This window comes from Notechis scutatus, chromosome Z (assembly GCF_049901735.1).
Source record: "Notechis scutatus isolate UNSWTSFEM ecotype Mainland chromosome Z, rNotScu1.2, whole genome shotgun sequence".
In the NCBI taxonomy this organism is placed as follows: domain Eukaryota; kingdom Metazoa; phylum Chordata; class Lepidosauria; order Squamata; family Elapidae; genus Notechis; species Notechis scutatus.
In genome coordinates this window covers 119935270-119959269 of record NC_142025.1, presented here as the reverse complement: position 1 = coordinate 119959269, position 24000 = coordinate 119935270, and the positions used below count along the sequence as shown (strand labels likewise).

The window sequence follows — 24000 nt, the reverse complement described above, 5'->3', positions numbered from 1 at the left end:
CTCCTCTTCCTCCTTCTTCCACTTCCACTTCTCCTCCTCCTCTTCCTTTTCCTCCTCTTTCTTTTTCTCCCTCCTCCTTCTGCCATCAGCTTCCGCGCAGGAGTCAAAGACTTGGAAGTCATGACCCAGAACTTGATCACTTCGGCCTTCGAGACGGTGAGGGACGTGGAACATGGGGTGGAGATTCAGGACATCTTCGAACATCTGTCCTCCCGAGAGGTACACGTGGGCCCACAGTGGCTGAACCGGGGAGAGATGGGTGGCAGCTGGGGTGGCGGGGAAGGGAAGACAGGGCTTCCAAGAACGGCTGTAACGATGCTATAAAGCGGCATCTGGTGGGCCTGTATTTTATTAGCGAGGAGAAGAAGGGCTTGGACCTGAGGTGGTTGTCGGAAGTTGTAGGAGCTTCATCCCTGGAGACTTTCAAGAAGAGATTGGACTGCCATTTTGTCAGAAATGGTGCAGGGTCTCCTGCTTGGGCGGAGGGTTGGACTAGATGACCTACAAGGTCCCTTCCCACTCTGTTAATCTATGATCTCCTGAAAGATGCTCGGAAGGCTTGAAGCAACTTGACAATGGGTGGAATCCAGTTCCCAGAATTCTGGGAATTGAAGTCCATCTTAAGCATGGAATTCTGGGAGTGGAAGCCCTCCCGTCTAAAGCATGGAATTCTGGGAGTTGTAGTCCATCCATCTTAAGCATGGAAGTCTGGGAGTGGAAGCCCTCCCATCTAAAGCATGGAAGTCTGGGAGTTGAAATCCATCCATCTTAAGCATGGGAGTGGAAGTCCATGCATCTAAAGCATGGAATTCTGGGAGTTGAAGTCCATCCATCTTAAGCATGGAAGTCTGGGAGTGGAAGCCCTCCCATCTAAAGCATGGAAGTCTGGGAGTGGAAGTCCATGCATCTAAAGCATGGAATTCTGGGAGTTGAAGTCCATCCATCTTAAGCATGGAAGTCTGGGAGTGGAAGCTCTCCCATCTAAAGCATGGAAGTCTGGGAGTGGAAGTCCATGCATCTAAAGCATGGAATTCTGGGAGTTGAAATCCATCCATCTTAAGCATGGGAGTGGAAGTCCATGCATCTAAAGCATGGAATTCTGGGAGTTGAAGTCCATCCATCTTAAGCATGGAAGTCTGGGAGTGGAAGCCCTCCCATCTAAAGCATGGAATTCTGGGAGTTGAAGTCCATCCATCTTAAGCATGGAAGTCTGGGAGTGGAAGCCCTCCCATCTAAAGCATGGAATTCTGGGAGTTGAAGTCCATCCATCTTAAGCATGGAAGTCTGGGAGTGGAAGCCCTCCCATCTAAAGCATGGAATTCTGGGAGTTGAAGCCCTCCCATCTAAAGCATGGAATTCTGGGAGTTGAAATCCATCCATCTTAAGCATGGGAGTGGAAGTCCATGCATCTAAAGCATGGAATTCTGGGAGTTGAAGTCCATCCATCTTAAGCATGGAAGTCTGGGAGTGGAAGCCCTCCCATCTAAAGCATGGAATTCTGGGAGTTGAAGTCCATCCATCTTAAGCATGGAAGTCTGGGAGTGGAAGCCCTCCCATCTAAAGCATGGAATTCTGGGAGTTGAAGTCCATCCATCTTAAGCATGGAAGTCTGGGAGTGAAAGCCCTCCCATCTAAAGCATGGAATTCTGGGAGTTGAAGTCCATCCATCTTAAGCATGGAAGTCTGGGAGTGGAAGCCCTCCCATCTAAAGCATGGAATTCTGGGAGTTGAAGTTCATGCATCTTAAGAATGGAATTTTGGGAGTTGAAGTCCATGATCATCAAGTTCCAGCACAGCCTCTCCCAACCTGGACTTCAACTCCCAGAATCCCTTGGCCAGGAAGGGAATTCTGGGATCCTGGAAGGGCCCTTTGGCCCAACCATAGCAACCAATCTCCTCAGTTGTGGCGTGCATGTGAGCCCCAGAGAAGTGAGGAATGTGGTGGTAGAAAATAGAACAGTCTCCTCAACCTGGATAGTTTGAAGGTGGGCAGACTTCAACTCCAACATGGCTGGCTGGGGAATTCTGGGAGCTGAGGTCCATCCATCTTCAGGTTGTCCGATCTCGAAAACACCAACTTCAAGGAATAGAATCAGAATAGAGATGGAAGGGACCTTGGAGGTCTTCTAGTCCAGCCCCCTGCTGAAGCAGGAAAACCCTATACTATTTCAGACAAAAGGGCTGTTCATTCTCTTCTTAAAAGCCCTCCAGTGATGGAGCACCCACAACTTTTGGTGGCAAACAGTTCCACTGGTGAATTGTCCTCCCTGTCAAGAAATTTCTCCTTAATCGCTTCTCTCCTTGGTTAGTTTCCACCTGTTGTTTATTGTCCTGCCCTCCAGTACTTTGGAGAATAAATTGAAAATAGACCCAGCTTAAATTGGAAGCTGGGGAGAACCACAGAGTTGGAACTCGGGGCCTCGGGGACCTCCTGGGGGGGACACCTTCGCTCCCTGGGCCTCTTCCAACCAGCCTCCTTCCTTCAGGCCATCAAGCGCACCTTCGACAAGAAGACGGTGGACGTTTTCATGCTCTTCAACCGGGAGCTGTCCCTGGTCAACAAGGAACTCAGCAGGAAGACGCCTTTCCTGACGCCGTACATGTGTCACTATTCAGGCATGGCCCACTGGATGCGTGCGCTCCGGCGGCGCGTGGACAGACCCATGAAGGTAGGGCTGTCTCCTTCTAAAAGGTGGTGGTGGAGGAAACAGGGCTGAGGGGATCTCCCGTGGCTTCTCCTGAGCGCCTGTTTGAGTTGGGTGGCCCTCAAGGCAACGGGGAAGGTGTTTTACAGGGAGCCCTTGACTTGCAAACATAATGGGGTTACAATGGCCTTGCAAAAAGTGATTTACGGCCGTTTTTCCACACTTAGCGACCGCTGCAGCATCCTCCAGGGGTCACGTGACCAAAATTCTGCCGCTTTGGCAACCGGCATGGACTTAACGATGGTCGCCGTGTCCTGGAAGGTCACGTGGTTCTCCTTTTGCGACCTTCTGAGAAGCAAAGTCAACGGGCGGCGGGGGGGAGCTGGAATCACTTAACGACCGTGTGTGAGACGGACGTTTAACGATTGCAGTGGTTCACTTAACAACTCTGGCCAGAAAGATGGGGCAAAACTCACTTCACACATGTCTTGCTTAGCGATGGAAATTTTGGACTCCCTTGTGGTCATAAGTCGAGGACTGCCTGTATTGGATTGGGTGCCCTCAGGAAATCCCTAAAGCTGCAGATTGGATCAGGAAAATGGAGAAAGCAAGAAATACAAAGTAAGAAATGATTTTGTCTGAATACCAAACCTTCTGACAAGCACAGCCAAGCGGGAAGCCGGATTGCGAACAACTTGACAGTCGTGGCAAGCAAGGTCGTGAAAGGGGGCCAAAACTGGCTTCACAAATGTCTCACTTAGCGACGGAAATTTGGGACTCCATTGTGTGGTCGTAAGTCGAGGAAATTACTTCTAAATAAGGTTGTCGCTTCCCGGTGCCCTGTGCATGAAAAAACAGGCTGGAAAAATCCTTCTTCGGTTCCGCCAGCCAGCAAATAACAACAACAACAACAACAACAACAACACCAAGGATGCTGGCAGCAACCCGTATCAACCATCAGCACCAGCCAGTTATATTTGTGATACATTTTAAAATGTTCAGTTGACTTGAGTTCCGTGTCTAATGAATAAAAAAGATATAATAATAATAATAATAACAGCAGCAACAACAATAATAATATTAATAATAATAATGAGATAAAAATGCCAAACCCAGTCTGAACATCTGGCTGACCGTGCGATGATATATATTATTATTATTAATAATAATAATAATAATAATAATAATATTATTATTATTATTATTATTATTAATAATAATAATAATAATAATAATAATAATAATAATAATAATAATAATAATAATAATAATAATAATAATAATTCCTAAACACTTGGGAAGTGTTCAACTAGTGAGTTGCGACACGAAACCCAGCATGGTTATCTCGTCTGCTGTGTATACTGTCATTTTTGTGTACTACAACAACAACAACAACAACATACATGAAACTGAGTCAACTGAACATTTTAAAATGTATTACAAATATTATTAACCAGCACTGATGATGATGATGATAATACCAAATTATTATTCATCGCACAGTCAGCCAGGTGTTCAGACTGGGTTTGGCATTGTTGTCTACCTATCGAGTCCTTGCCAAGGACCTGGGATGGGCAAATCCGGATGTTTGATGGGGTTGCAGATATCGCCGCAGGATGGAAGCTGTTCCAAGCAAAGCTGCCTTCCGCAATTGACCGACGGCAAATTTGTCAATGCCACCGATGGTGTCCAAGTGATGCTCTAGTGGTTTTGGGACTGCGCCCAAGGCACCTATGACTATGGGTACCACCCTTGCTTGCCCTTGCCACAGTTGTTCTATTTCTATTTGTAGGTTTTTGTGTGTTTTGTGATCTTCTCCAGTTCTTTCTGTTCTGCACTGCCGCATTCACTACGCAAGACTTTCTGTCTTTTCTTGTTGGCGACAACTGTTAAGTCCAGGGGGTTATGTGGCCGGGTACCTGCCTGTCTGGATTCTGGCAATTTAATGGTTTTCATTTTCTATGACTTTTCCTGTTTTATGGCCCCACCAGTTCTTGCTTAACAGGCAAATGATATTTCCATTGTACCATTGTTGCTACTTTGTCGTGCGGCCACTTGTAGTCGAGTTTGTACAATCTTTTTGCAGCAGCTTACCGGGTGGCCCGCAGTTCCTTCGGTTTCTTTGCTACTGCTGCTGCTGCTATTGTTGTTGTTGTCGTTGTTGTTGTTGTTGTTGCTGGTTGATACCTAGGATGCTGGCAGCAATGCATATCAACCGCCAGTGCCAATGAATGATGTTTGTGATACATTTTAAAATGTCCAGTGGACTGAATTTCTTGTTTAATGAATAAAAGAGATAATAATCATGATTATTTAGTAATAATTTTAAGGGGATACTTGGTTGATAGATGGGATGCTGGCAGCAACCCGTATCAACCACCAGCGCCAGTGGTCAGTGAGATTTATGATACATTTTAAAACGTGCAGTTGGCTTGAGTTTCATGTTTAATGGATAAAAGATAATAATAACAACAATAATAATTGAGTATTGTTATTATCGTTGTCGTTGTTGATCGTGGCAAACATCCAGGTCTGCCTATCCCAGATCCTTGGTAGGGACTCAATAGGTAGACAAAGATGCCAAACCCAGTCTGAACATCCGGCTTGACTCCACGGTAATGACGATGATAATAATTAATAATCATAATAATTCGGTTTTTGCTAACGGCCCTTGTGGCTGTCCGTGATTCATTCCTTTTCTTCTCTCCCCTCCCTTCCCCGTCTCCTTTTTAAGCTATTTACCTGAATAACGTCCTCCTCCTCCTCCTCCTTCGCTGGTTCCTTTTTAGCAGCTTTAATTATACACCAGGAGAGAAACAACCTGGCATTCAAGCCGTCAATCAAACGCGATGCCCACTCCCCCCCCCCTCCTCTCCCCAGGTGCCCACTTGAAAATGGAAAACAAGCCAAATGGGCGAAAAAAACAAAATGGTTTCCTTGGAGGTTCCTGGGGGAAATTTTCCCTCAGGGGGGCTTGGACCACAAAAGAAGCTCATTTCTGGCTTTCAATTTATTTCCGTGGCATGTGGGCGGGAGACGTGCCTGGTCTTCGAAAATGCCGCCGGTCCTCGGACTTACGACCGCGATGGAAGCCCCCCCCCATCGCTAAGCAAGACATTACGTCCTTTCGGGCCACGGTCGCTAAGGGAATCGTGGGGGGGGGGGTTGTTCGGCTGGTGACACGGTTGTTAAGTGAGTCTGGATTCTCCCATGGACTTGGCCAGTGACTTGGTGTGACATACACACAAACGCACACACACACGCACCCTTCTCAGGACGCTGCAGCTGTCGTAAACGTGAATTGGTTGCCAAGCAACTGAAATTTGATCATGTCCCACGGGGGTGGGGTGGGGGGGAATTCTTCTGAAATGGTTGTAAGCATGAAAAATGGTCACAAGTCGCTTTCTCGGTGCAGTCGCAACATTGAACAGTCACTAAATGAATGGTTGTAAGTCAAGGACTAGCTGTACAGGTCCTTGTGAGGCCCTTGGCGGGCCCCTCAGCTTGGTGTTTTGGTTGCAGACGTTTCACCACCCTAGGTAACATCATCAGCCCTGGAAGGAAGTGGGATGTGTGGAGTAGGGGAAGGAGGAGAAGGTAGAAGAAGAGGAGGAGGAGGAGGAAGAGGACTGTGGAGGTCCTTGTTGCTCTCTGAACTTGGCTGTTTTCTTGCAGACATTTCATGACCCGACTAGGGAACATCATCAGTGCTAGAAGGGAATGGAATGTGTGAAGTGATGGAAGTAGAAGAGGAGGAACAGGAGGAAGTGGAGGAAGATTAGGAGGAACAGGGGAAGATGAAGAGAAAAGGAGGAGGAGGAGGAGGAGGAGGAGGAGGAGGAGGAGGAGGAGGAGGAGGAGGAGGAGGAGGAGGAGGAGGAGGAGGAGGAGGAGGAGGAGGAGGAGGAGGAGGAGGAGGTCCTTGTTGCTCTCTGAGCTTGGTGGTTTTCTTGCAGACGTTTCATGACCCGACTAGGTAACATCATCAGTGCTAGAAGGGAATGGGATGTGTGAAGTGATGGAAGGAGAAGAGGAGGAACAGGAGGAGGTGGAGGAAGATTAGGAGGAACAGGGGGAAGATGAAGAGAAAAAGGAGGAGGAGGAGGAGGAGGAGGAGGAGGAGGTCCTTGTTGCTCTCTGAGCTTGGTGGTTTTCTTGCAGACGTTTCATGACCCGACTAGGTAACATCATCAGTGCTAGAAGGGAATGGGATGTGTGAAGTGATGGAAGGAGAAGAGGAGGAACAGGAGGAGGTAGAAGAAGAGGAGGAGGAACAGAGGGAAGATGAAGAGAAAAAGAGGAGGAGGAGGAGGAGGAGGAGGAGGAGGAGGGCTGTGGAGGTCCTTGTTGCTCTCTGAGCTTGGTGGTTTTCTTGCAGACATTTCATGACCCAACGAGGTAACATCATCAGTGCTAGAAGGGAATGGGATGTGTGAAGTGATGGAAGGAGAAGAGGAGGAACAGGAGGAGGTAGAAGAAGAGGAGGAGGAACAGAGGGAAGATGAAGAGAAAAAGAGGAGGAGGAGGAGGAGGGCTGTGGAGGTCCTTGTTGCTCTCTGAGCTTGGCGGTTTTCTTGCAGACGTTTCATGACCCGACTAGGGAACAACATCAGTGCTAGAAGGGAAGGGGGTTTGCTCTGTTTATATACTTGCTTTGTCAGGGTTGGTGGGAGTGTCTTCGATGGTTCCTTGATTCGTTGTTTACAGCTGGATTGTTTGTCTGAGTTGGTGGTTCCTTAACTGGGGTATGGATTGGGTGGGCCAGCCTCCCGCCGGTCAGCCCATCTGGCCTCCAGGTTGGCTTTCTGCGTTGGCCCACCGTGGCTTCCTCACTCGGCTCTCGTGCCACCCTTTGCTTCCCTCCCCACCCTCCCGCCTTGGCCTCGGAGTCCCGTTGGTGTCCCTTGCTGCTCATGTCCATCTTACGAACTCAACCAGGTCACGAAACTGATGGCACAACACTATTTCACCATTTGTACGAAACCGACGGCACAGCACTGTTTCACCATTTGTCGAGACGGGCATCACAAAGAGTTGGAAGAGTCTCAAGAGGTCATCCAGCCCAACCCCCCTTTACACTGCAGAATTCACACCCTCTCGTGCACTGCACTCGATGACCGTTCGGCCTCCGTTTGAAAAAACCTCGGGAAGGGGAAGAAATTCCTCTCTGTCAATCAGTTCCACCGATTGGATTGACAGCTCTCCCTGTCAACAAGTCCTTCCTAATGTCTCACCTATTGATATCTCACCTCATTCCTTTCTCGTCTTACCCTCTGGAGTAGGTGAGAAGGAGCCCGCACCTTCTACAGCAGGGTTTCTCAATCTTAATAACTCTTAAGATAAGGTGGACTTCGACTCCCAGAATTCCACGCTTAAAATGAGTGGACTTCGAGTCCCAGAATTCCATGCTCAAGATGGACGGACTTCAATTCCCAGAATTCCGCACTTACTGTAAGATGCTTAGACTAACTCCCAGAATTCCATGCTCAAGATGGATGGACTTCAACTCCTAGAATTCCCTGCTTAAAAGAGATGGACATTCAATTCCCAGAATTCCACGCTTAAGACGTGTGGACTTCGAGTCCCAGAATTCCATGCTCAAGATGGACGGACTTCAATTCCCAGAATTCCACGCTTGAGACGTGTGGACTTCACCCGTGGTGCTCTTTTCTTCTCCTCTCTCTTATCCCCCCAACCCGAAACACCGCCCCCCGCGTATTCAACCCCCACACACCATTCCCCATCTGGTTTTATGGGCTGTGCCTTATGGGCGTTGTGCTTCCTAAGCACCCGAGGCGATCGGCTTGCCCCACCGTGGATGGAAAGCAAGATGGCTCCCCCAACGCGGCACCTGCCGGAGCAGGTTTTGAAGAGTGGGGGGGAGGGGGATGCGTTCGTCGGCTGATGCCCCTCCCCTCCCGTTCTTGGGAGGGCATGGGGTGTAGCCCCCCCCACGCCCCCTCCCCCAGTTCGATGCCCCTCGCCAGCTCTGACGAAGTGACCCCACGCTGGGCGAATTGGCAACACGTGGCACAGCTGACTCAACCGATGCTTAGCTGGTTTTTCCGAAAAACATGTCTTTATTTTTTTCTCTTGGCACCGGCCGTTGGCACTCTTTTTCCTAGGTGGCATGTGTTGTTTTGTTCATTACGCCCACCTGAGCGCGTTTTCATGGGCACTGGGGGGGGTGGAATGGATTCCTCAGTTTCCTGTTGACTGAGCGGAGGGCCAGGCGAGCGAAACCCTCGGGGAAGTGGAGCATGGGAGCTGGGGTTGGCAGCCAGGAAGGGAATGGGCTCCTGCCAGCTTTTGCCAATCCCTGAGCAGGTGCCAGGAGGAGACCATGGTCGTTACCGTTAGGATGTCACACACGCAACCATGGCCGCCTTTGCCAGGGGCGTGGTAGCTTCCCAAGGAATTGCAACTTGCAACAATTCATTTAGTGACCGCTTGGAGTTACGACGGCACTGAGAAAAGGGACTCGTGACCATCTTTCACACTTAGGACTCTTGCAACCTCCATGATCAAAATTCCGGCGTTGGGCAAGGGACTCGGATTTATGACGGTCACTGTGTCCCAGGATCACAAGCGAAGTCAAGGAGAAATTCAGGTTCACTTAGCAACTGTGTTAGTGCAGCGATTCACTTAACGACTGTAGCCAGAAAGGTCGTAAAATGGGACAAGGTTAACTTAACCTGCAGTCTGACTGTAGCAGAAAATTTGCGTTCAGTCATCATAAATCGAGGACTACCTGTAATTTATGGCCTTCTTTTGCCTTTTGGCCTCTCCTGATACGCTCTGCACACAAAACCTTTCCCCACTTGGCCAGAAATTGTTACAGGTGGTCCTCAACTCGTGACCACAATTCAACTCAAAATTTCCATTGCTAAGCAAGACATTAAGTGAGTTTTGCCCCATTTTTACCCCCTTTCTTGCCGCCATTGTTAAGCGAATCCCTGCCGTTGTTAAGTTAGTCACGTGGTCGGTAAACGAATTGGGCTTCCCCCTTGACTTTGCTCGTCAAAAGGTCGCAAAAGGAGGATCACGACCGTCATGAAACGAAGCAGTGGCCAAGCCTTTGAAATTTGAACATGTGACCACGGGGACCAGTTGCAATGGCCGTCAGTGTGAAAAACGGTCATAAGTCAGTGCTGTCGTAACTTCAAATGGTCATTGAACAAAAGGTTGTAAGCCGAGAACTCTCTGTACCCAAGAATCTAATCAATTAATAGTCAGCACTAAATTGATAAGGGTCTGAACGGAATTCGAGGGAGGCTGAACTTGGATCTCTTGTGGCAACACGGGGATGCTGCACTGATGACGCCTTCAACCCTGCCCTCCAAGCTCCGCCGGGTATTCTTCCACAGTCCCTTCCTCTCCCTCTTTGGCCAGTGTCTCAGCAAAGCCCACTTCATCCCTCACATCGGGACCGGAGAAGAAAGCTTCCAGACCTACCAGCTTCTGGTGCAGGCCATGGATGAGATCGAGAGGAAGACCTTCCACGAGTGGACCCAAGGCTTGGACAAGGACAGCTTGAAGCGTCTGGATACCCCTCTCCTCATCCCGAGTGCCGAGATGCCGGGCATGTTGGACATCAATTTTGACAAGTGAGTGAAAAAGGGAAGAACCGGAGAAGACCTTGTTGCCCTGGTGTTCTACCCTCGTCTCATGGGTCCTTCCATGCTCCCTTCTTCCTTCTCCTTCTTCTCTTCCTTCCTTCTCCTTTTCCTTCCTTCTCCTCTTTCTCGCTCTCCTCCTTCTTCCTTCTCTTTCTCCTCCTTCCTTCTCCTTCTCCTCTTCCTCCTTCTCCCTCTCCTTCTTCCTTCTCCTTCTTTCTTCTACTCTTCCTCCTCCCCCCTCTCTTTCTTCCTTCTCCTCTTCTTCCTCCTCCTTCTGTCTCCTTCTGCTTCCCTTTCTTCCTTCTCCTTCTCCCCTCCTTGTCCCTTCTCCTTCTCCTCCTTCCTCCTCCTTCTTCTCTTTCTCCTCCTCCAGGCACCTGCTAAAGTTATTTGTGGAAATCCACTACTGGGAGAGAGTGCTATTCGAGATCCCGCATTACGTGGTGGAGGTGTACGAACGGAAGGAAGACCTGAGGAACCTGAGGGAGAACCTCCTGCTGGTGGCCATAGACTACAACAGGTTAGTAGCTCTGCGTCTCCCAGGAAGTTTGGAAGGTCCTCACGGCCTCCTCTTGATTTCTGTTCTGCTGTTATGGGGTCTGTAATCCCTGTCCGATCTTGTGGGAGGGTAGACATCTACCTCAACTGGCTCAAGTGGATCCCATTTATGATGGTTGCAGTGTCCTGGGGTTAATGGGATTCCCCTTTGGCGACCTTCTGAAAGTCAGTGAGAAACCCAGGATCCACTTAACGACGGTGTTCCTGCCATGATTCACTCGCCTACTTCCTCCCAAACAAGAGGACCTTAGATCAGTCCACATAATGCAGACAATCTAGGCGGGCTCACAACCTTGGCGGGTGGGGGGAGAGACCAACAGAATAACTGAATTGGAACGCCTCCTAGTTCAGTGACGGCTAAACCCAGGGGTGGGATTCTACCAGTTCGCACCTATTCGCTAGAACCGGTTGTTAACATTCTAAGCAGTTCGGAGAACTGGTTGTTAGAAGAAATTACTGGCCTAATCCTGTAAGGAAGGCAGGAAGGAAACATTCTGGTGTTGCTGACAGAAACTGCCTCTCTTGTTAACCCTTATTACATTCTTGGCAGGACTAGACTTCCTGTCTCTGGAACTTCTCTGGAGTTTTTTTTTTCCTCCTTTGCTTGTGTGGAGGGACCCTTCAAAGTTACAATGGCACTGAAAAAAGTGACTTATGACCATTTTTCACACTTACGACTGTTGCAGCATCCCCACAGTCACGAGAGGCCAGGCGAGGAGATGTGTGCCTCCATGTGAATGATGTTGAGTTGGCCACGCCCAGCCAGTCACAGGACCACCAAACCACGTCCACCAACTAAGCCACGCCCACAGAACCGGTTGTTAAAACATTTGAATCCCACCCCTGGCTAAACCTTTCTGTCATCCTGTGCCGAAAGCGCATGCGTGGGCAGGCGACAGTGTGCATGTGTGTCTGCACCCCTGATGCAATGTCCCCATGGCTACTCCTTGCCCCACCCCTGCACATGCGCACGCGACCCTCCCCCCCCGCCATGCTCCCCTGCGCATACATGCGCAACCCCTGCCCACGCCCGTTTTGGGCCTAGTAGGCCTCCCTGCAGCCTCCTGGGAGCAAAACGGGCAGCGTGTGTGTGTGTGTGTGTGTGTGTGTGGTGCACCTCCCGCCCCCCTCCCCACGTGGCCTGTTTTTGCTCCCAGGAAGCTGCAGGGAGGCCTACTAGGCCCAAAACAGGGAATGTGGAACGGGCATATGCCTTAAACGTTGTGCATACACGCGCCCTCCCCCCCCCACACGCATGCACTGCAGAGAGGGAGGGGCTCCATGTGCCACCTGTGGCAACGCGTGCCATAGGTTCGCCATCACGGTATCTAGCCCAACACGCGCACACACACAAACACACAACCCGCTCCAGCAGGAGACCCAGAAGGAGGGCAATACCCCAAATCAGAGAGGGAAGGGCGTCTTCCTCCAGGAGAGGCCAGGGGAGGGGAGGCCATTTCAACTGACTCCTGGGAGATGCTCCTTGTGGAGGTGGGTTTGGCAAGGAGGGATCCCTGGTTTTCGTTTTCCTCCTGGAAGCGTGTTGGCTCCGCCGAGGAAGCGTGGCTTGCAACGAGCTTTCTCTTGGCAGCTGTGTTTTTTTTCGGTCGGGACTGAAGCTTGTCTTTTGCGCCTGTTTTATTTTCTCTCCTCAGACGTTAATTTGGGGTGGGGAGAGATGGGCAGGATGCGGGCGGCCTGCTTTCATCCAATGTGCAGATTTCACTCAGGAAGGACGGACGCAGGCCTGGGCCTTCCTGTTACCGTCACCCGTATCCCACATGGTTAGGGCCAGGGAGGGAGGGAGGGACTGGGAGTAATGGGTCTGTAGGCTAATATGTTACCAAGGCACGGAAGAGGGAAGGATGGAGGGTCTAAGACAGGGCTTCTCAATGTTGGGCACTTTAAGACATGTGGACTTCAACTCCCAGAGTTTCACGCTTAAAATGGGTGGACTTCCATCTCCCAGAATTCCATGCTTAAGATAAGTGGACTTCATCTCCCAGAATTCCATGCTTAAGATAAGTGGACTTTATTTCCCAGAATTCCATGCTTAAAATGGGTGGACTTCCATCTCCCAGAATTCCATGCTTAAGATAAGTGGACTTCATCTCCCAGAATTCCATGCTTAAAATGGGTGGACTTCAACTCCCAGAGTTCCACGCTTATGAGTGGACTTCCATCTCCCAGAATTCCATGCTTAAGATAAGTGGACTTCATCTCCCAGAATTCCATGCTTAAAATGGGTGGACTTCCATCTCCCAGAATTCCATGCTTAAGATAAGTGGACTTCATCTCCCAGAATTCCATGCTTAAAATGGGTGGACTTCATCTCCCAGAATTCCATGCTTAAAATGGGTGGACTTCATCTCCCAGAATTCCATGCTTAAGATAAGTGGACCATCTCCCAGAATTCCACGCTTATGAGTGGACTTCCATCTCCCAGAATTCCATGCTTAAGATAAGTGGACTTCATCTCCCAGAATTCCATGCTTAAAATGGGTGGACTTCATCTCCCAGAATTCCATGCTTAAAATGGGTGGAATTCCATGTTTAAGATAAGTGGACCATCTCCCAGAATTCCATGCTTAAGATAAGTGGACTTCATCTCCCAGAATTCCATGCTTAAAATGGGTGGACTTCATCTCCCAGAATTCCATGCTTAAAATGGGTGGACTTCAACTCCCAGAGTTCCACGCTTATGAGTGGACTTCCATCTCCCAGAATTCCATGCTTAAGATAAGTGGACTTCCATCTCCCAGAATTCCATGCTTAAAATGGGTGGACTTCATCTCCCAGAATTCCATGCTTAAGATAAGTGGACTTCATCTCCCAGAATTCCATGCTTAAAATGGGTGGACTTCATCTCCCAGAATTCCATGCTTAAGATAAGTGGACTTCATCTCCCAGAATTCCATCCTTAAAATGGGTGGACTTCCATCTCCCAGAATTCCATGCTTAAAATGGGTGGACTTTATCTCCCAGAATTCCATGCTTAAGGTGGGTGGACTTCAACCATGCTGGCTGGGGAACTCTGAGAGTTGAAGTCCACTTCAACAAAGCAATCTTGCATCGAAGATCCGTTATGAAGGATCCTTGGGGGAACTTTCAAAGTTTAGGCAAAATTTAGGCAAAGTTAGGCAAAATTTCCCGGTTGTCCTTAAGGAAACCCAAAGCTCTCAGAGGCTGAGCAATCTCCAGCAGGCCTGTCTCTGCCAGAACCAGAGGTGGGAGTGATTTGTGGAAATGAGGAACATCTGGCTGGAAGACCAGCTGCTGCATAATGTATTTTGACGGCAAGGCCTGGAATGCGTCACAATTTGGCTCTTTTCCCATCCTGGGGGAAGAAAGAGTTGGATCTTAACAACTTCCACCCTATTTTTGGGTTCCCAGGATCATCAGCCTGTTGTCTGCCGAGGAGAGGGGTCTGTTCCGGGAACGCATCCGCTACCTGGACCGAAAGATCCAACCTGGCCTCAAGAAACTCCACTGGTCCCTCAAGGGGGCCAGCACGGTCTTCATCTCGGAGTGTCGTCTCCACGCCAGCAAGGTGGGGATGTGGCTTCCTTGGCCCTCAGGGACCAGGGTGCCTTGAGGGACACGAATCCCGGGGCCAAAACTCCCTGGGTAGCAGATCTGCCGCACTCCCAGCTTCTTTGTCCACTCCATACGGGGGCACAGTGAAAGATGGAGGACATACGGACAAAGATGGAGGATGGAGGACCTCTTTCCTCAGAAGGAGGTTCTACTCCCCCTCAGTCCCCCTATTGTGGAAATTATGGCATTCGCCTTTCCTTGCCGGTCCTCAAGGAGGCCTCACCTCTGCCTTGGTTGTCCTCTTTGGTGACCATCAACCACCTCTTGAGGCCAAAGCTCCTGCTCCTCCGACCGTGTTCTCCAGGACAGAGGAGATGCTCTTGGGCCAGTCCTGCCTTCTCCTCTTGCCATTCTCAGTGTGGCCCTCCAGGCCCAACTAGGAGCCACCTCTTCCCAGCCTCCGTGGGTCTTCTTCTTCCATCTCCTCTCCTGATTGTCCCTCCCTTTTCCCACAGGTCCAGAACATTGTCAACGAATACAAAGCGGCCACCTTGGCCATTGCACGCCACGCCCAGCAGATGAGTGAGGCTCTGCTGGTCCGGATCACTGGGAAGCGGATCTACAACGACCTGGAGTTTGAAGAGGACCAGAAAGACCACCGGGACCTAGTCCAGAAGAAGCTGGTCACCTTCCACGAGGGCAGCATTGCCATCATGCGGCAGACGTACGAAGTCTTCAAGAATGATGGGTCGGAGGTGAGGAGGACCAGCGAGTATCTTTTGGCGAGGGAAATAAATCTTCATGAGCAGCTGCCTGAAGGACACTGGGCTGAACCCCTGTGTGATGCCTTCAGAAATTATTGTTGTTGTTGTTGTTTTGTTATTGTTATTATTTTTTCTTGTTCTACTTCTTCCTTTTCTTCCTCCTCCTCCTCTTATTCCTCTTCTTTTACTTCTTCCTCCTCCTCTTCTTCCTTTTCCTCTTTTTATTCTTCCTTCTTCCTCCTTTCTTGCACCTCTTCTTTTTTCCTTCCTGCTCTTCTTTTTCCTCCTTCTGCTTCGGCTGCTGGTTGTTCTGCTTCTGCTTCTTCCTCCTCCTCCCCTCCTCCTCCTCCTCCTTTGATGTTTCTTTCATGCTGTCTCTCCATCTTCTTCCGAGTCTGCCTCCTCCTGGGAATTGATGGCCAGAGATCCACTGGAATGGCTTCCTAGGGTGGTGCCCCCCCTGGAGCTTCAGTGAAGGCCTCGTGTGGTTGGAGGGGCTACGTTGTCCCTTGACCTGGAGATACCCAGCGGCTGCCCTGGCCATGGATGTTGAAGGCCTCTTTGGAATCCCGAGGGAATCTTTCTTCTGCTCACCTTTAGTGGGCCGGTCGAGGCCTTCTTCTGCAGATTCCCAGTGGGCTTTTCCCCATCCCCACCCGCTTCTTCCCCAACTCTTCTCCCACCAGGTCCAGCAGCATTGGTTCAACTACACGGTCAGGATGAACCGGATGATGGAGGACGCCCTGCGGCTCAACGTCAAGTGGTCCCTGATGGAACTCTCCAGGGCCATCAACGGCGATGGCAAGACCAGCCCCAACCCGCTCTTCAGGGTCAAGGTCATTCTGCAGGACAGTTCACCTGGGCAGGCTCCCCAGGTGAGCCCCGGAGGCTTTCTCGCATCTAAGAGCAACCGTTCTCCTCCGTGGCCGATGAAGGTTAGACCTCGGCTTGTTGCAGAATCAAAGGACAACGGGACACGCCGAGCTCCTGTGAAGGTTCTTTCACCGAGGACTTAAAAACGGGTCCACCTTCTCTTGAGCTCGTGGTCTTGTCCTCAGCTGCTTGCCCTTTCATCTCTAGCAGAGTTGTGCGTCCGGGGACCCCAAATTTAACCTTGATTTTTCTTTCTTCTGCCCCAGGCCTTGTTTCTTGGTAGACCTCGAGAGGTCTCCTTGTTGACCCCCCTGTGTCCACTTGTAAAGAATTCCTACGCCTGTTTTCAAGTTGCCACAAGCAACCAGAAGTACATTCCATGAGTATCTTACAAAGATGGTTGCTTAGGCTCCCGGAACTTCTACCCGAGAAAATCCCCTTCATTGGAGAATCTGATGGATGAAACACCTGGTGGGGGGAGGGGGGAAACAGGGTCACAGGTGACCATAAATCACGGGAGTCAGAGTTGGCTTCCACTGGGATAATGCCAGCATGTTGCTCCTAATAAATCTTTTGAATTCTTTTGAAGCTTGGCTCGAGGCTCATGGTTTTTATTCGGGCAACCGCCTGGAACCCTGACACCCTTGGCTGGTTTCTCTTCCCCTAGGTGGCCTTCTCCCCCTCGCTTCTCCAGCTGGCAAGTATGGTCAATGACATCAGCTCCCACCTGATCTCCAGCATCACGGTCTTCCGGCACCTTCCGGAGATCCTCATCCGGCGCAAGTTTGCCCGTGACCCCATTTCCGTCCTTGTGGGTAAGGCAGCCTCTTGAGGTGGGTCACCTGTCCCCACGTTCTGACCCAGGCTTCCTAAACCGTAATTACGTGAACACATATTTTAAAAAACAAGACTTATTTTATTGCAAGGCTGGGAAATTGTTTTCATTCCCAGCCAGAATTAATCTCAAAAAGTCCCCCGAGATAAGCACACACCTTTCAGTTCTGTGAAGTGCTGCCAAAAACAGAAATATCCAATTAACTAGAAAAGAAACCAATCAAAAGTACAAAAAAAGCCCCAACCTTCAAGGATGACTCTGAACTGATCGAACAACTTTGCTTCCTGCAAAGGTTTCATCATCTTTGCCTGTCCTTTATCCCTTATGGGAGGGGCAATCACCTCCCAGCCTTACTCCCAAGTTGCCCCTTTTGTCTCAGCTGCTCTCGCCTTCTAGCAGTTCTGCGCACACGCGCCCTGGGAACAGGCTCCCCTTGTTCCTCTGCCTCGCTGCTACCAGGCTCCGGAGTCAGCACCCCAGTCCCACACGGTCCTGGCCCCATCTCTGTATCAGACGCAGGACCCTCATTCGAGTCCTCTCCGGTCTCCCTGACTGTTCCCCATTCTTCCCACTGTCCGATCCCACTGCCGACTGCACCGGCTGCCGGCGAGCCACAACACCCCGTTCCACCAAGGTCAGTTGGGGTCCAGACACAGGACCTCAGACGATGTCTCTGAGTGCGTGGACTCTGCCCGATCACTTAGCTATGATCCAAGGAGTGGGGTGGATGAGGCCAGCCAGGGGTGGGATTTGCCAGTTCACCAAACCGACCATAAAATTAACAACCAGTTCGCCTGAACCAGTGCGAACCGGTAGCAGCCCACTTCTGTTCCTCACGCCAAAGGGAACGGTCGGGTACCCCATAACTGGGAACTTCAGCTAATCCAGAAGGCTGTGACCAAGTAGCTATGGAGTCAACACCTCTGCTTCCTCCACCAAACTTAGTAGGACTCCAGGGACGATTTCTCGGTGCTGGTTCGCACCTCGGCAAAGCGCTAGGTGACCTGAGGAATCACCTCTCTTCTGGGTTGAATTTATATTTTACCGATTTCATTCGAGCCCCTATTTGAGTAGATCAGGTTGCCCCGAATAACAGAGTGGGAAGTGACCTTGGAAGTCATCTAGTCCAACCCCCTCCCCAGCCCTGTTTCCAGCCTTCCAGAGCCTCTGGGAGATCTGTTTTTCGCCCTCCCCGAGCCTCCGTGCGGGCCCTGAACTTACCTGGCACCCAAAACAGGCCGCGCGGGGCCTCCTGGGATGGGCGGGGCCAGCCAGAGTTGGGATTTGCCAGTTCGCTAAACCAGTCATTAAAAATTATAAAATTAGCTACCGGTTCCCTCCAACCGGGGCGAACCGGTAGAGCCCCACTCCCCTCTACAGCGTGGGACTTATTGGCGAGGAGTCTTGGGAAGTCCTGGGTGACTCTGCTGTTCCTTGTTCCTCAGAGCGGGATGAAGACATCAAGAAAATCCAGACTCAGATCAGCGGCGGCATGCAGACCAACGCTGGCCTTCTCCAGGGCTACCTGAAGACCTGGGACCGCTACCGAGAGATTTGGGAGGTCAACAAAGATGCCTTTATCAACCGTTACCGGCACCTCAACCCGCTGGTCTCATCCTTCGACGCTGATACCGCTCGGTAAGGGTGCTCTCGAGCTCTGGGGTGGAGGAAAACCGGCCGCCATCCGGCTGACACCAACCCAGGGATGCCTTGAAGGGTTCTAAGGAACTTCAAGAGACCTCCTTGAAGTATTCCAATTCTCATTTAAACCCGTCCTGATTAGTAGCCATTGTGATGTCTTGCAGATAATAGAGTAGAATAGCGTAGAGTGGGAATTTTATTCATTTATCTCATTCATTTGATTTGTCAATTGCTTACAAGATAATAGGTATAAGTATAAACACGAGTAAGAATACAGGAATTGGGTACGAACAAATGAGGACCATAGGACAGGGACAAGGAGGCACGACGGTGCGCTTATGCACGCCCCTTACAGACCTCTTAGGAATGGGGTGAGGTCAATCGTGGATAGTGTTAGGTTAAAGGAGTCGGGGTTTGAGGATGTAACTACAGAGTCAGGGAGTGCGTTCCAGGCCTTGACCTCTCTGTTGGTGAAGTCGTACTTTCTGCAATCAAGTTTGGAGTGGCTTATATTGAGTTTGTATCATGTTGTGTGCTCTTGTATTGTTGCGGTTGAAGCTGAAGTAGTCATTGACTGGTAGGACATTGCAGCGGGAAGAGGAATACAATGAATAATAAAATGTAGAATTAGAATAGAATATAAAATAATAGAAGAGAAAGACTAATAAAATATAGAAGAATAGAATGAATTATAAAGTATTGAATTAGAGTAGAATAGAATAGAACAGAATAGAACAGAATAGAACAGAACAGAACAGAACAGAATAAAATAGAATAGAATAGAATAGAATAGAATAGAATAGAATAGAATAGAATAGAATAGAATAGAATAATGGATTGAAAAAGAATAAATTAGAATAGAATAGGAATAAGAATGGAATGGAATGGAATGGAATGGAATGGAATGGAATGGAATGGAATGGAATAGAATAGAATAGAATAGAATAGAATAGAATAGAATAGAATAGAATAGAACAGAATAATGGATTGAAATACAATATGATTGGAATGAAATGGAATGGAATAGAATAATGGATTGGAATAGAATAAATTAGAATAGAATAGGAATAGAATAGAATAGAATAGAATAGGAATAGAATACAGAATAGAATAGAATAGAATAATGGATTGGAATAGAATAAATTAGAATAGATTAGGAATAGAATAGGAATAAGAATAGAGTGGAATGGAATAGAATAGAATAGAATAGAATAGAATAGAATAGAATAGAATAGAATAGAATAGAATAGAATAGAATAGAATAATTGATTGAAATACAATATGATTGGAATGGAATGGAATAGAATAGAATAATCGATTGGAATAGAATAAATTAGAATAGAATAGGAATAGAATACAGAATAGAATAGAATAGAATAGAATAGAGTAGGAATAGAATAGGAATAAGAATAGAATGGAATGGAATAGAATGGAATAGAATAGGAATAGAATATAGAATAGAATAGAATAGAATAGAATAGAATAGAATAGAATAGAATAGAATAGAATAATGGATTGAAATACAATATGATTCGAATGGAATGGAATGGAATAGAATAATGGATTGGAATAGAATAAATTAGAATAGAATAGGAATAGAATAGAATAAAATAGGAATAGAATAGAATAGGAATAGAATAGAATAGAATAGAATAGAATAGAATAGAATAGAATAGAATAGAATAGAATAGAATAGAATAGAATAGAATAACAGGCTTGGAAGGGGCCTTGAAGGTCTTCTAGTCCAGCCCCCTGCTCAAACAGGAAGACCCTAGACCATTCCAGACAAATCGTTGTCCAATCTCTTCTTAAAAACCTCCAGTGATGGAGCACCCACAACTTCTGATGGCAAGAACTTCCCTTGCTTAATTGTTCTCACCGTCACGAAATTCCTCCTTAGTTCCAGGTTGCTTCCCTCCTTGATGACTTTCTAGCCGTTGTTTCTTATCCTGCCTTCAGGTGCCGGTTCGGAGAATAGGTGGACCCCCTCCCCTTCTTCGGGGCAGCCCCTCAAATACTGGAAGACCTGCTATCATGTCACCCCTGCTCCTTCTCTTCCTTAAGCGAGGCATGCCCAGTTCCAGCAACTGCTCTTTCTATAAAACCCCATGAAGCATTGGATCAGATCAAGGCCCATTGGATCAGACCCGGCACTGGTTTCCCATGGCAACTTAGGAGATGCCTCTGAGCGCCTCACAGCAGGAGAAGGTGTTCCCCTCACCTGCCAGAATCCCCACCCCACAACAAATAGTCAATGGGGGCCTCTCCCCTGCACCCCGACCTCGGAGGCAGCATGGAGTCTCCTTGAGGCCTCCTAGCCTTTGATAGACCTGTCCTCCCCCCCCCACTCCGGGAATGGATCCATTTCCCCCCTCCAGGTTGGTGGCCCTCCGCAGGTTGAGGTGTGAATTTTCACGCGTTAATTAGGCGCTTCGTGAAGAGGTGCTTTATCTGTGGCAAACCTTTAAGTCCGTTCAGCAATTAGATGCTTGAAAAACCTTGTCGGCACGACGCTAATAACGTGTTTGCGTGCGCGCGCATGAGGCACGGATGGTGAGGAGAACGTTCCAATTGGGGGGGGGGTGTTTCGAAATCGTCTTCCGCTGGTTTGGTGGGCGTGGCTTGGTGGGCGCGCTTTGCCGCGCGTGTACACGCTTTGCACGCGCACGTGTACCGAATGCCGCGCTTTGCGCAGGCACAGAGGCGTCCCGGACGCACCTCCTGCAAGCCTGCACTCTCCCGGTCGCTTCAGCAGCCGCCGCGTGGCACTCGGCTGTGCCACGCAAAGCCGCTGCGCTTCAAAAGCGGAGGATGAAAGTGAGCATGGGAGCCCAGGTGGGATGGGTGGGCCCAACAGCAGAGAGGAGGAGAGAATCGGTTCGGTCTCCGCTGCTCATCGGTGCTCCTGGTTCACTAGAACCGGGTCGAACCAGTAATAGAATACCATCACTGGTTCAGGTCCTTGAGGATGGCGCCAGTTTGCTCCACAGGTGCACACCCATCATTTAGAAAAGACCATTTTTAGCTATAATACTTACCTCCTGCTGCGGCCCCGGTGTGCAGGGCTATAGGGTTACCGGTTCAGGTGAACCGGTCCAAACCAGTTGAATCCCACCAGCTGGATGTCGCTGCTGAAACAGGTGTGGCCACTGGACGATGTCCACGAAGAGCCAGCTCAACGGGAGGTTGAAGGGTTGAAGGTCCCAGGAGTGGTTCTTCAGACCAGGAATCGGACCAGCTGACTCGGTCTGGCTGGCCCAAAGCCACAGGCCCACATGGGACCATTTCAGATCTTCTCAAGGGCCCAAGAAGACAAGTCAGCATCTCCAAGGAGGTCAATTTTGACAGAAGAATTCTCTGGTCCAGAGAGTGGCGCGGTGGCCTAGAGGTGAAACAATCCGGAGGCTGTGAGTTCGATCCTAGGTAGAGGAAGATATTTCTCTCTCTGAGAATATATCTGCCGAATAAAACTCCGCGTTGGCAACAGGAAGGGCATCTGGTCAGTAAAACGCTCAGCTCCATTCAGTGGCCCAGACCCCACCCGGATGCAAGGGATTATTATGGGGTCATTAAAAGGAGATGAAACCGCTGGTCCGGAATGGTTTCTGGAGAGGATAAGCAGAACTGAGCGTGGAAACCCACCTCTGAGCAAATGGCCGCCTCAAGTGGGCAGGAACGATAGAAATGTGCAGGGTACTCTCTAGGAAGAACGATAGAAATGTGCAGGGTGCTCTCTAGGAAGAACGATAGAAATGTGCAGGGTACTCTCTAGGAAGAACGATAGAAATGTGCAGGGTACTCTCTAGGAAGAATGTTTCCTGCTTAAACAGGGGGTTAGACTGGAAGACCTCCAAGGTTCCTATTCCGTTACAACCATTGATTTAGTGACCAATCCATGTCACAACGGCACTGTGAAAAGAAGCTTACGACAAGCCCTCACACTTTACGACCGTTGAACCATCCCTGCGGCCGCGTGATTATAATTCGGACATTTGGCAACTGGCTCCTATTTATGACGGCTGCAACCTTCTGGGCCTCCTGACAAGCAAACTCAGCGAGGAAACTCTTTAACATCCGTGTTCCTAACTTACCGCGGCCGTGATTCGCTTCACAACTGTCCTAAAATGGGACAAAGTTCACTTCATGACTGTCTCGCTTAGTGTTGGAAAACTTGGTCTCCCTTGGGGTCGGAGGTCAAGGACTGCCTGTAATTACAATTGATGTGTAAGGGTAGTAACCGTATCAATTATGAAGGGCAACTCTAATTGTAATTAAGAGGCAGACACGGGGCAGATGATTCGCGGGGCGCCTCGGGGGTTGCCAATGAAGGGCATTCATACGGCACAACAACCGAAGCCTGCAGGGACAAAGTCTCCCCTCCTCTCCCCTCCCACGCAACCTGCCTCTCCCCACTGATCCTTTGGCAGACTTCTCATTCCACCCGCCGCTGTGGGGCGGCAGGACCGCCGTGCGCCGTGCGCCGCCGCCCTGCCCGCTCCCTCTGGAATTGAGCATCGCGCAAGCCGTGGCAAGCGAGCAGCAGCCGGGTAGATGGAAAAACCCTGTTTCCATGCAAAAATGTCAAAAGCGATTGCGGGAAAGCGTTCAAGCTGGGGGGCGAAATGCAGGGTGTCCTTTGTGCGAGTCGGATGTTTGTACAGCTCTGCCTCTGGAGACCTCCCATTAAGGACTGCGTCAATGAGATCCAGCTGCGGCCACAGGCTGGGAGCAGGTGGGGGGGGGGATAACGGTCCGTCTTGGCTTTGATCAGTCACATTTAATTCAAGTAGTCCTCCACTTATGGCCTGAGTAGAATAAAACAGAATAGAAATAGAAATTAGAATAGAATAGGAATTTAGAATAGAACAGGATATAGAATAGGATTCAATACAATTTAGAATAGAATAGAAATAGAAATAGAAATAAGAATAGAATAGGAATGTAGAATAGAATAGGAATTTAGAATAGGAATTTAAAATAGAATAGAATAGAATTCAATACGATTTAGAATATAATAGAATATTAGAATAGAATATAGAATAGAATAGGAATTTAGAATAGAATAGAAATAAGAATAGAATAGAATAAAGAATAGAGTAGAAATAAGAATAGAATAGAATAGAATAGAATAGAATAGAATAGAATAGAATAGAATAGAATAGAATAGAAATAGGCGCACGAAATACACTGTGTCGGGCGAATCAACTGAGCTGAAAATGACAGAAATATAGGACAGGATCGTGGGAACTACTGGTTCACTAGAACCGGTCCAAACAGACAGTGGCCCACCACTGGATGTGACCGGCAAGAGACGGTCCCTCAGATCACCTGGTCCCAAGCCACGAAGGGCTTTAAAGGTGACGAAGAGCACCTGGAAGCAAATCGGCAACCAATGCAGCTCCCGCAGGAGAAGTGTGATACCTGTGCACACTGGGGTCTGCGCAAAACCATGCGGGCTACTGCATTTTGCACCAACTGGAGCTTCCGGATGCTCTTTCAAGGGCATCCCCGTGTGGAGCATGTTGCAG

General features: G+C 49.1%; 1 protein-coding gene across 1 annotated transcript in view; it reads left to right on the top strand.

Annotated features, from left to right (window-relative positions):
* LOC113427269 (dynein axonemal heavy chain 2-like) overlaps nucleotides 1–24000 on the top strand; it is a 76122-nt gene that overhangs the window by 30457 nt on the left and 21665 nt on the right. Inside the window, exons 11-19 of the mRNA XM_087947401.1 lie at nucleotides 90–219; nucleotides 2487–2669; nucleotides 10038–10252; nucleotides 10638–10784; nucleotides 14216–14372; nucleotides 14875–15114; nucleotides 15810–15998; nucleotides 16664–16811; nucleotides 18277–18469. Of these exons, the coding sequence (XP_087803527.1) occupies nucleotides 90–219; nucleotides 2487–2669; nucleotides 10038–10252; nucleotides 10638–10784; nucleotides 14216–14372; nucleotides 14875–15114; nucleotides 15810–15998; nucleotides 16664–16811; nucleotides 18277–18469 (1602 nt within the window). The remainder of the gene's footprint in view (nucleotides 1–89; nucleotides 220–2486; nucleotides 2670–10037; nucleotides 10253–10637; nucleotides 10785–14215; nucleotides 14373–14874; nucleotides 15115–15809; nucleotides 15999–16663; nucleotides 16812–18276; nucleotides 18470–24000) is intronic.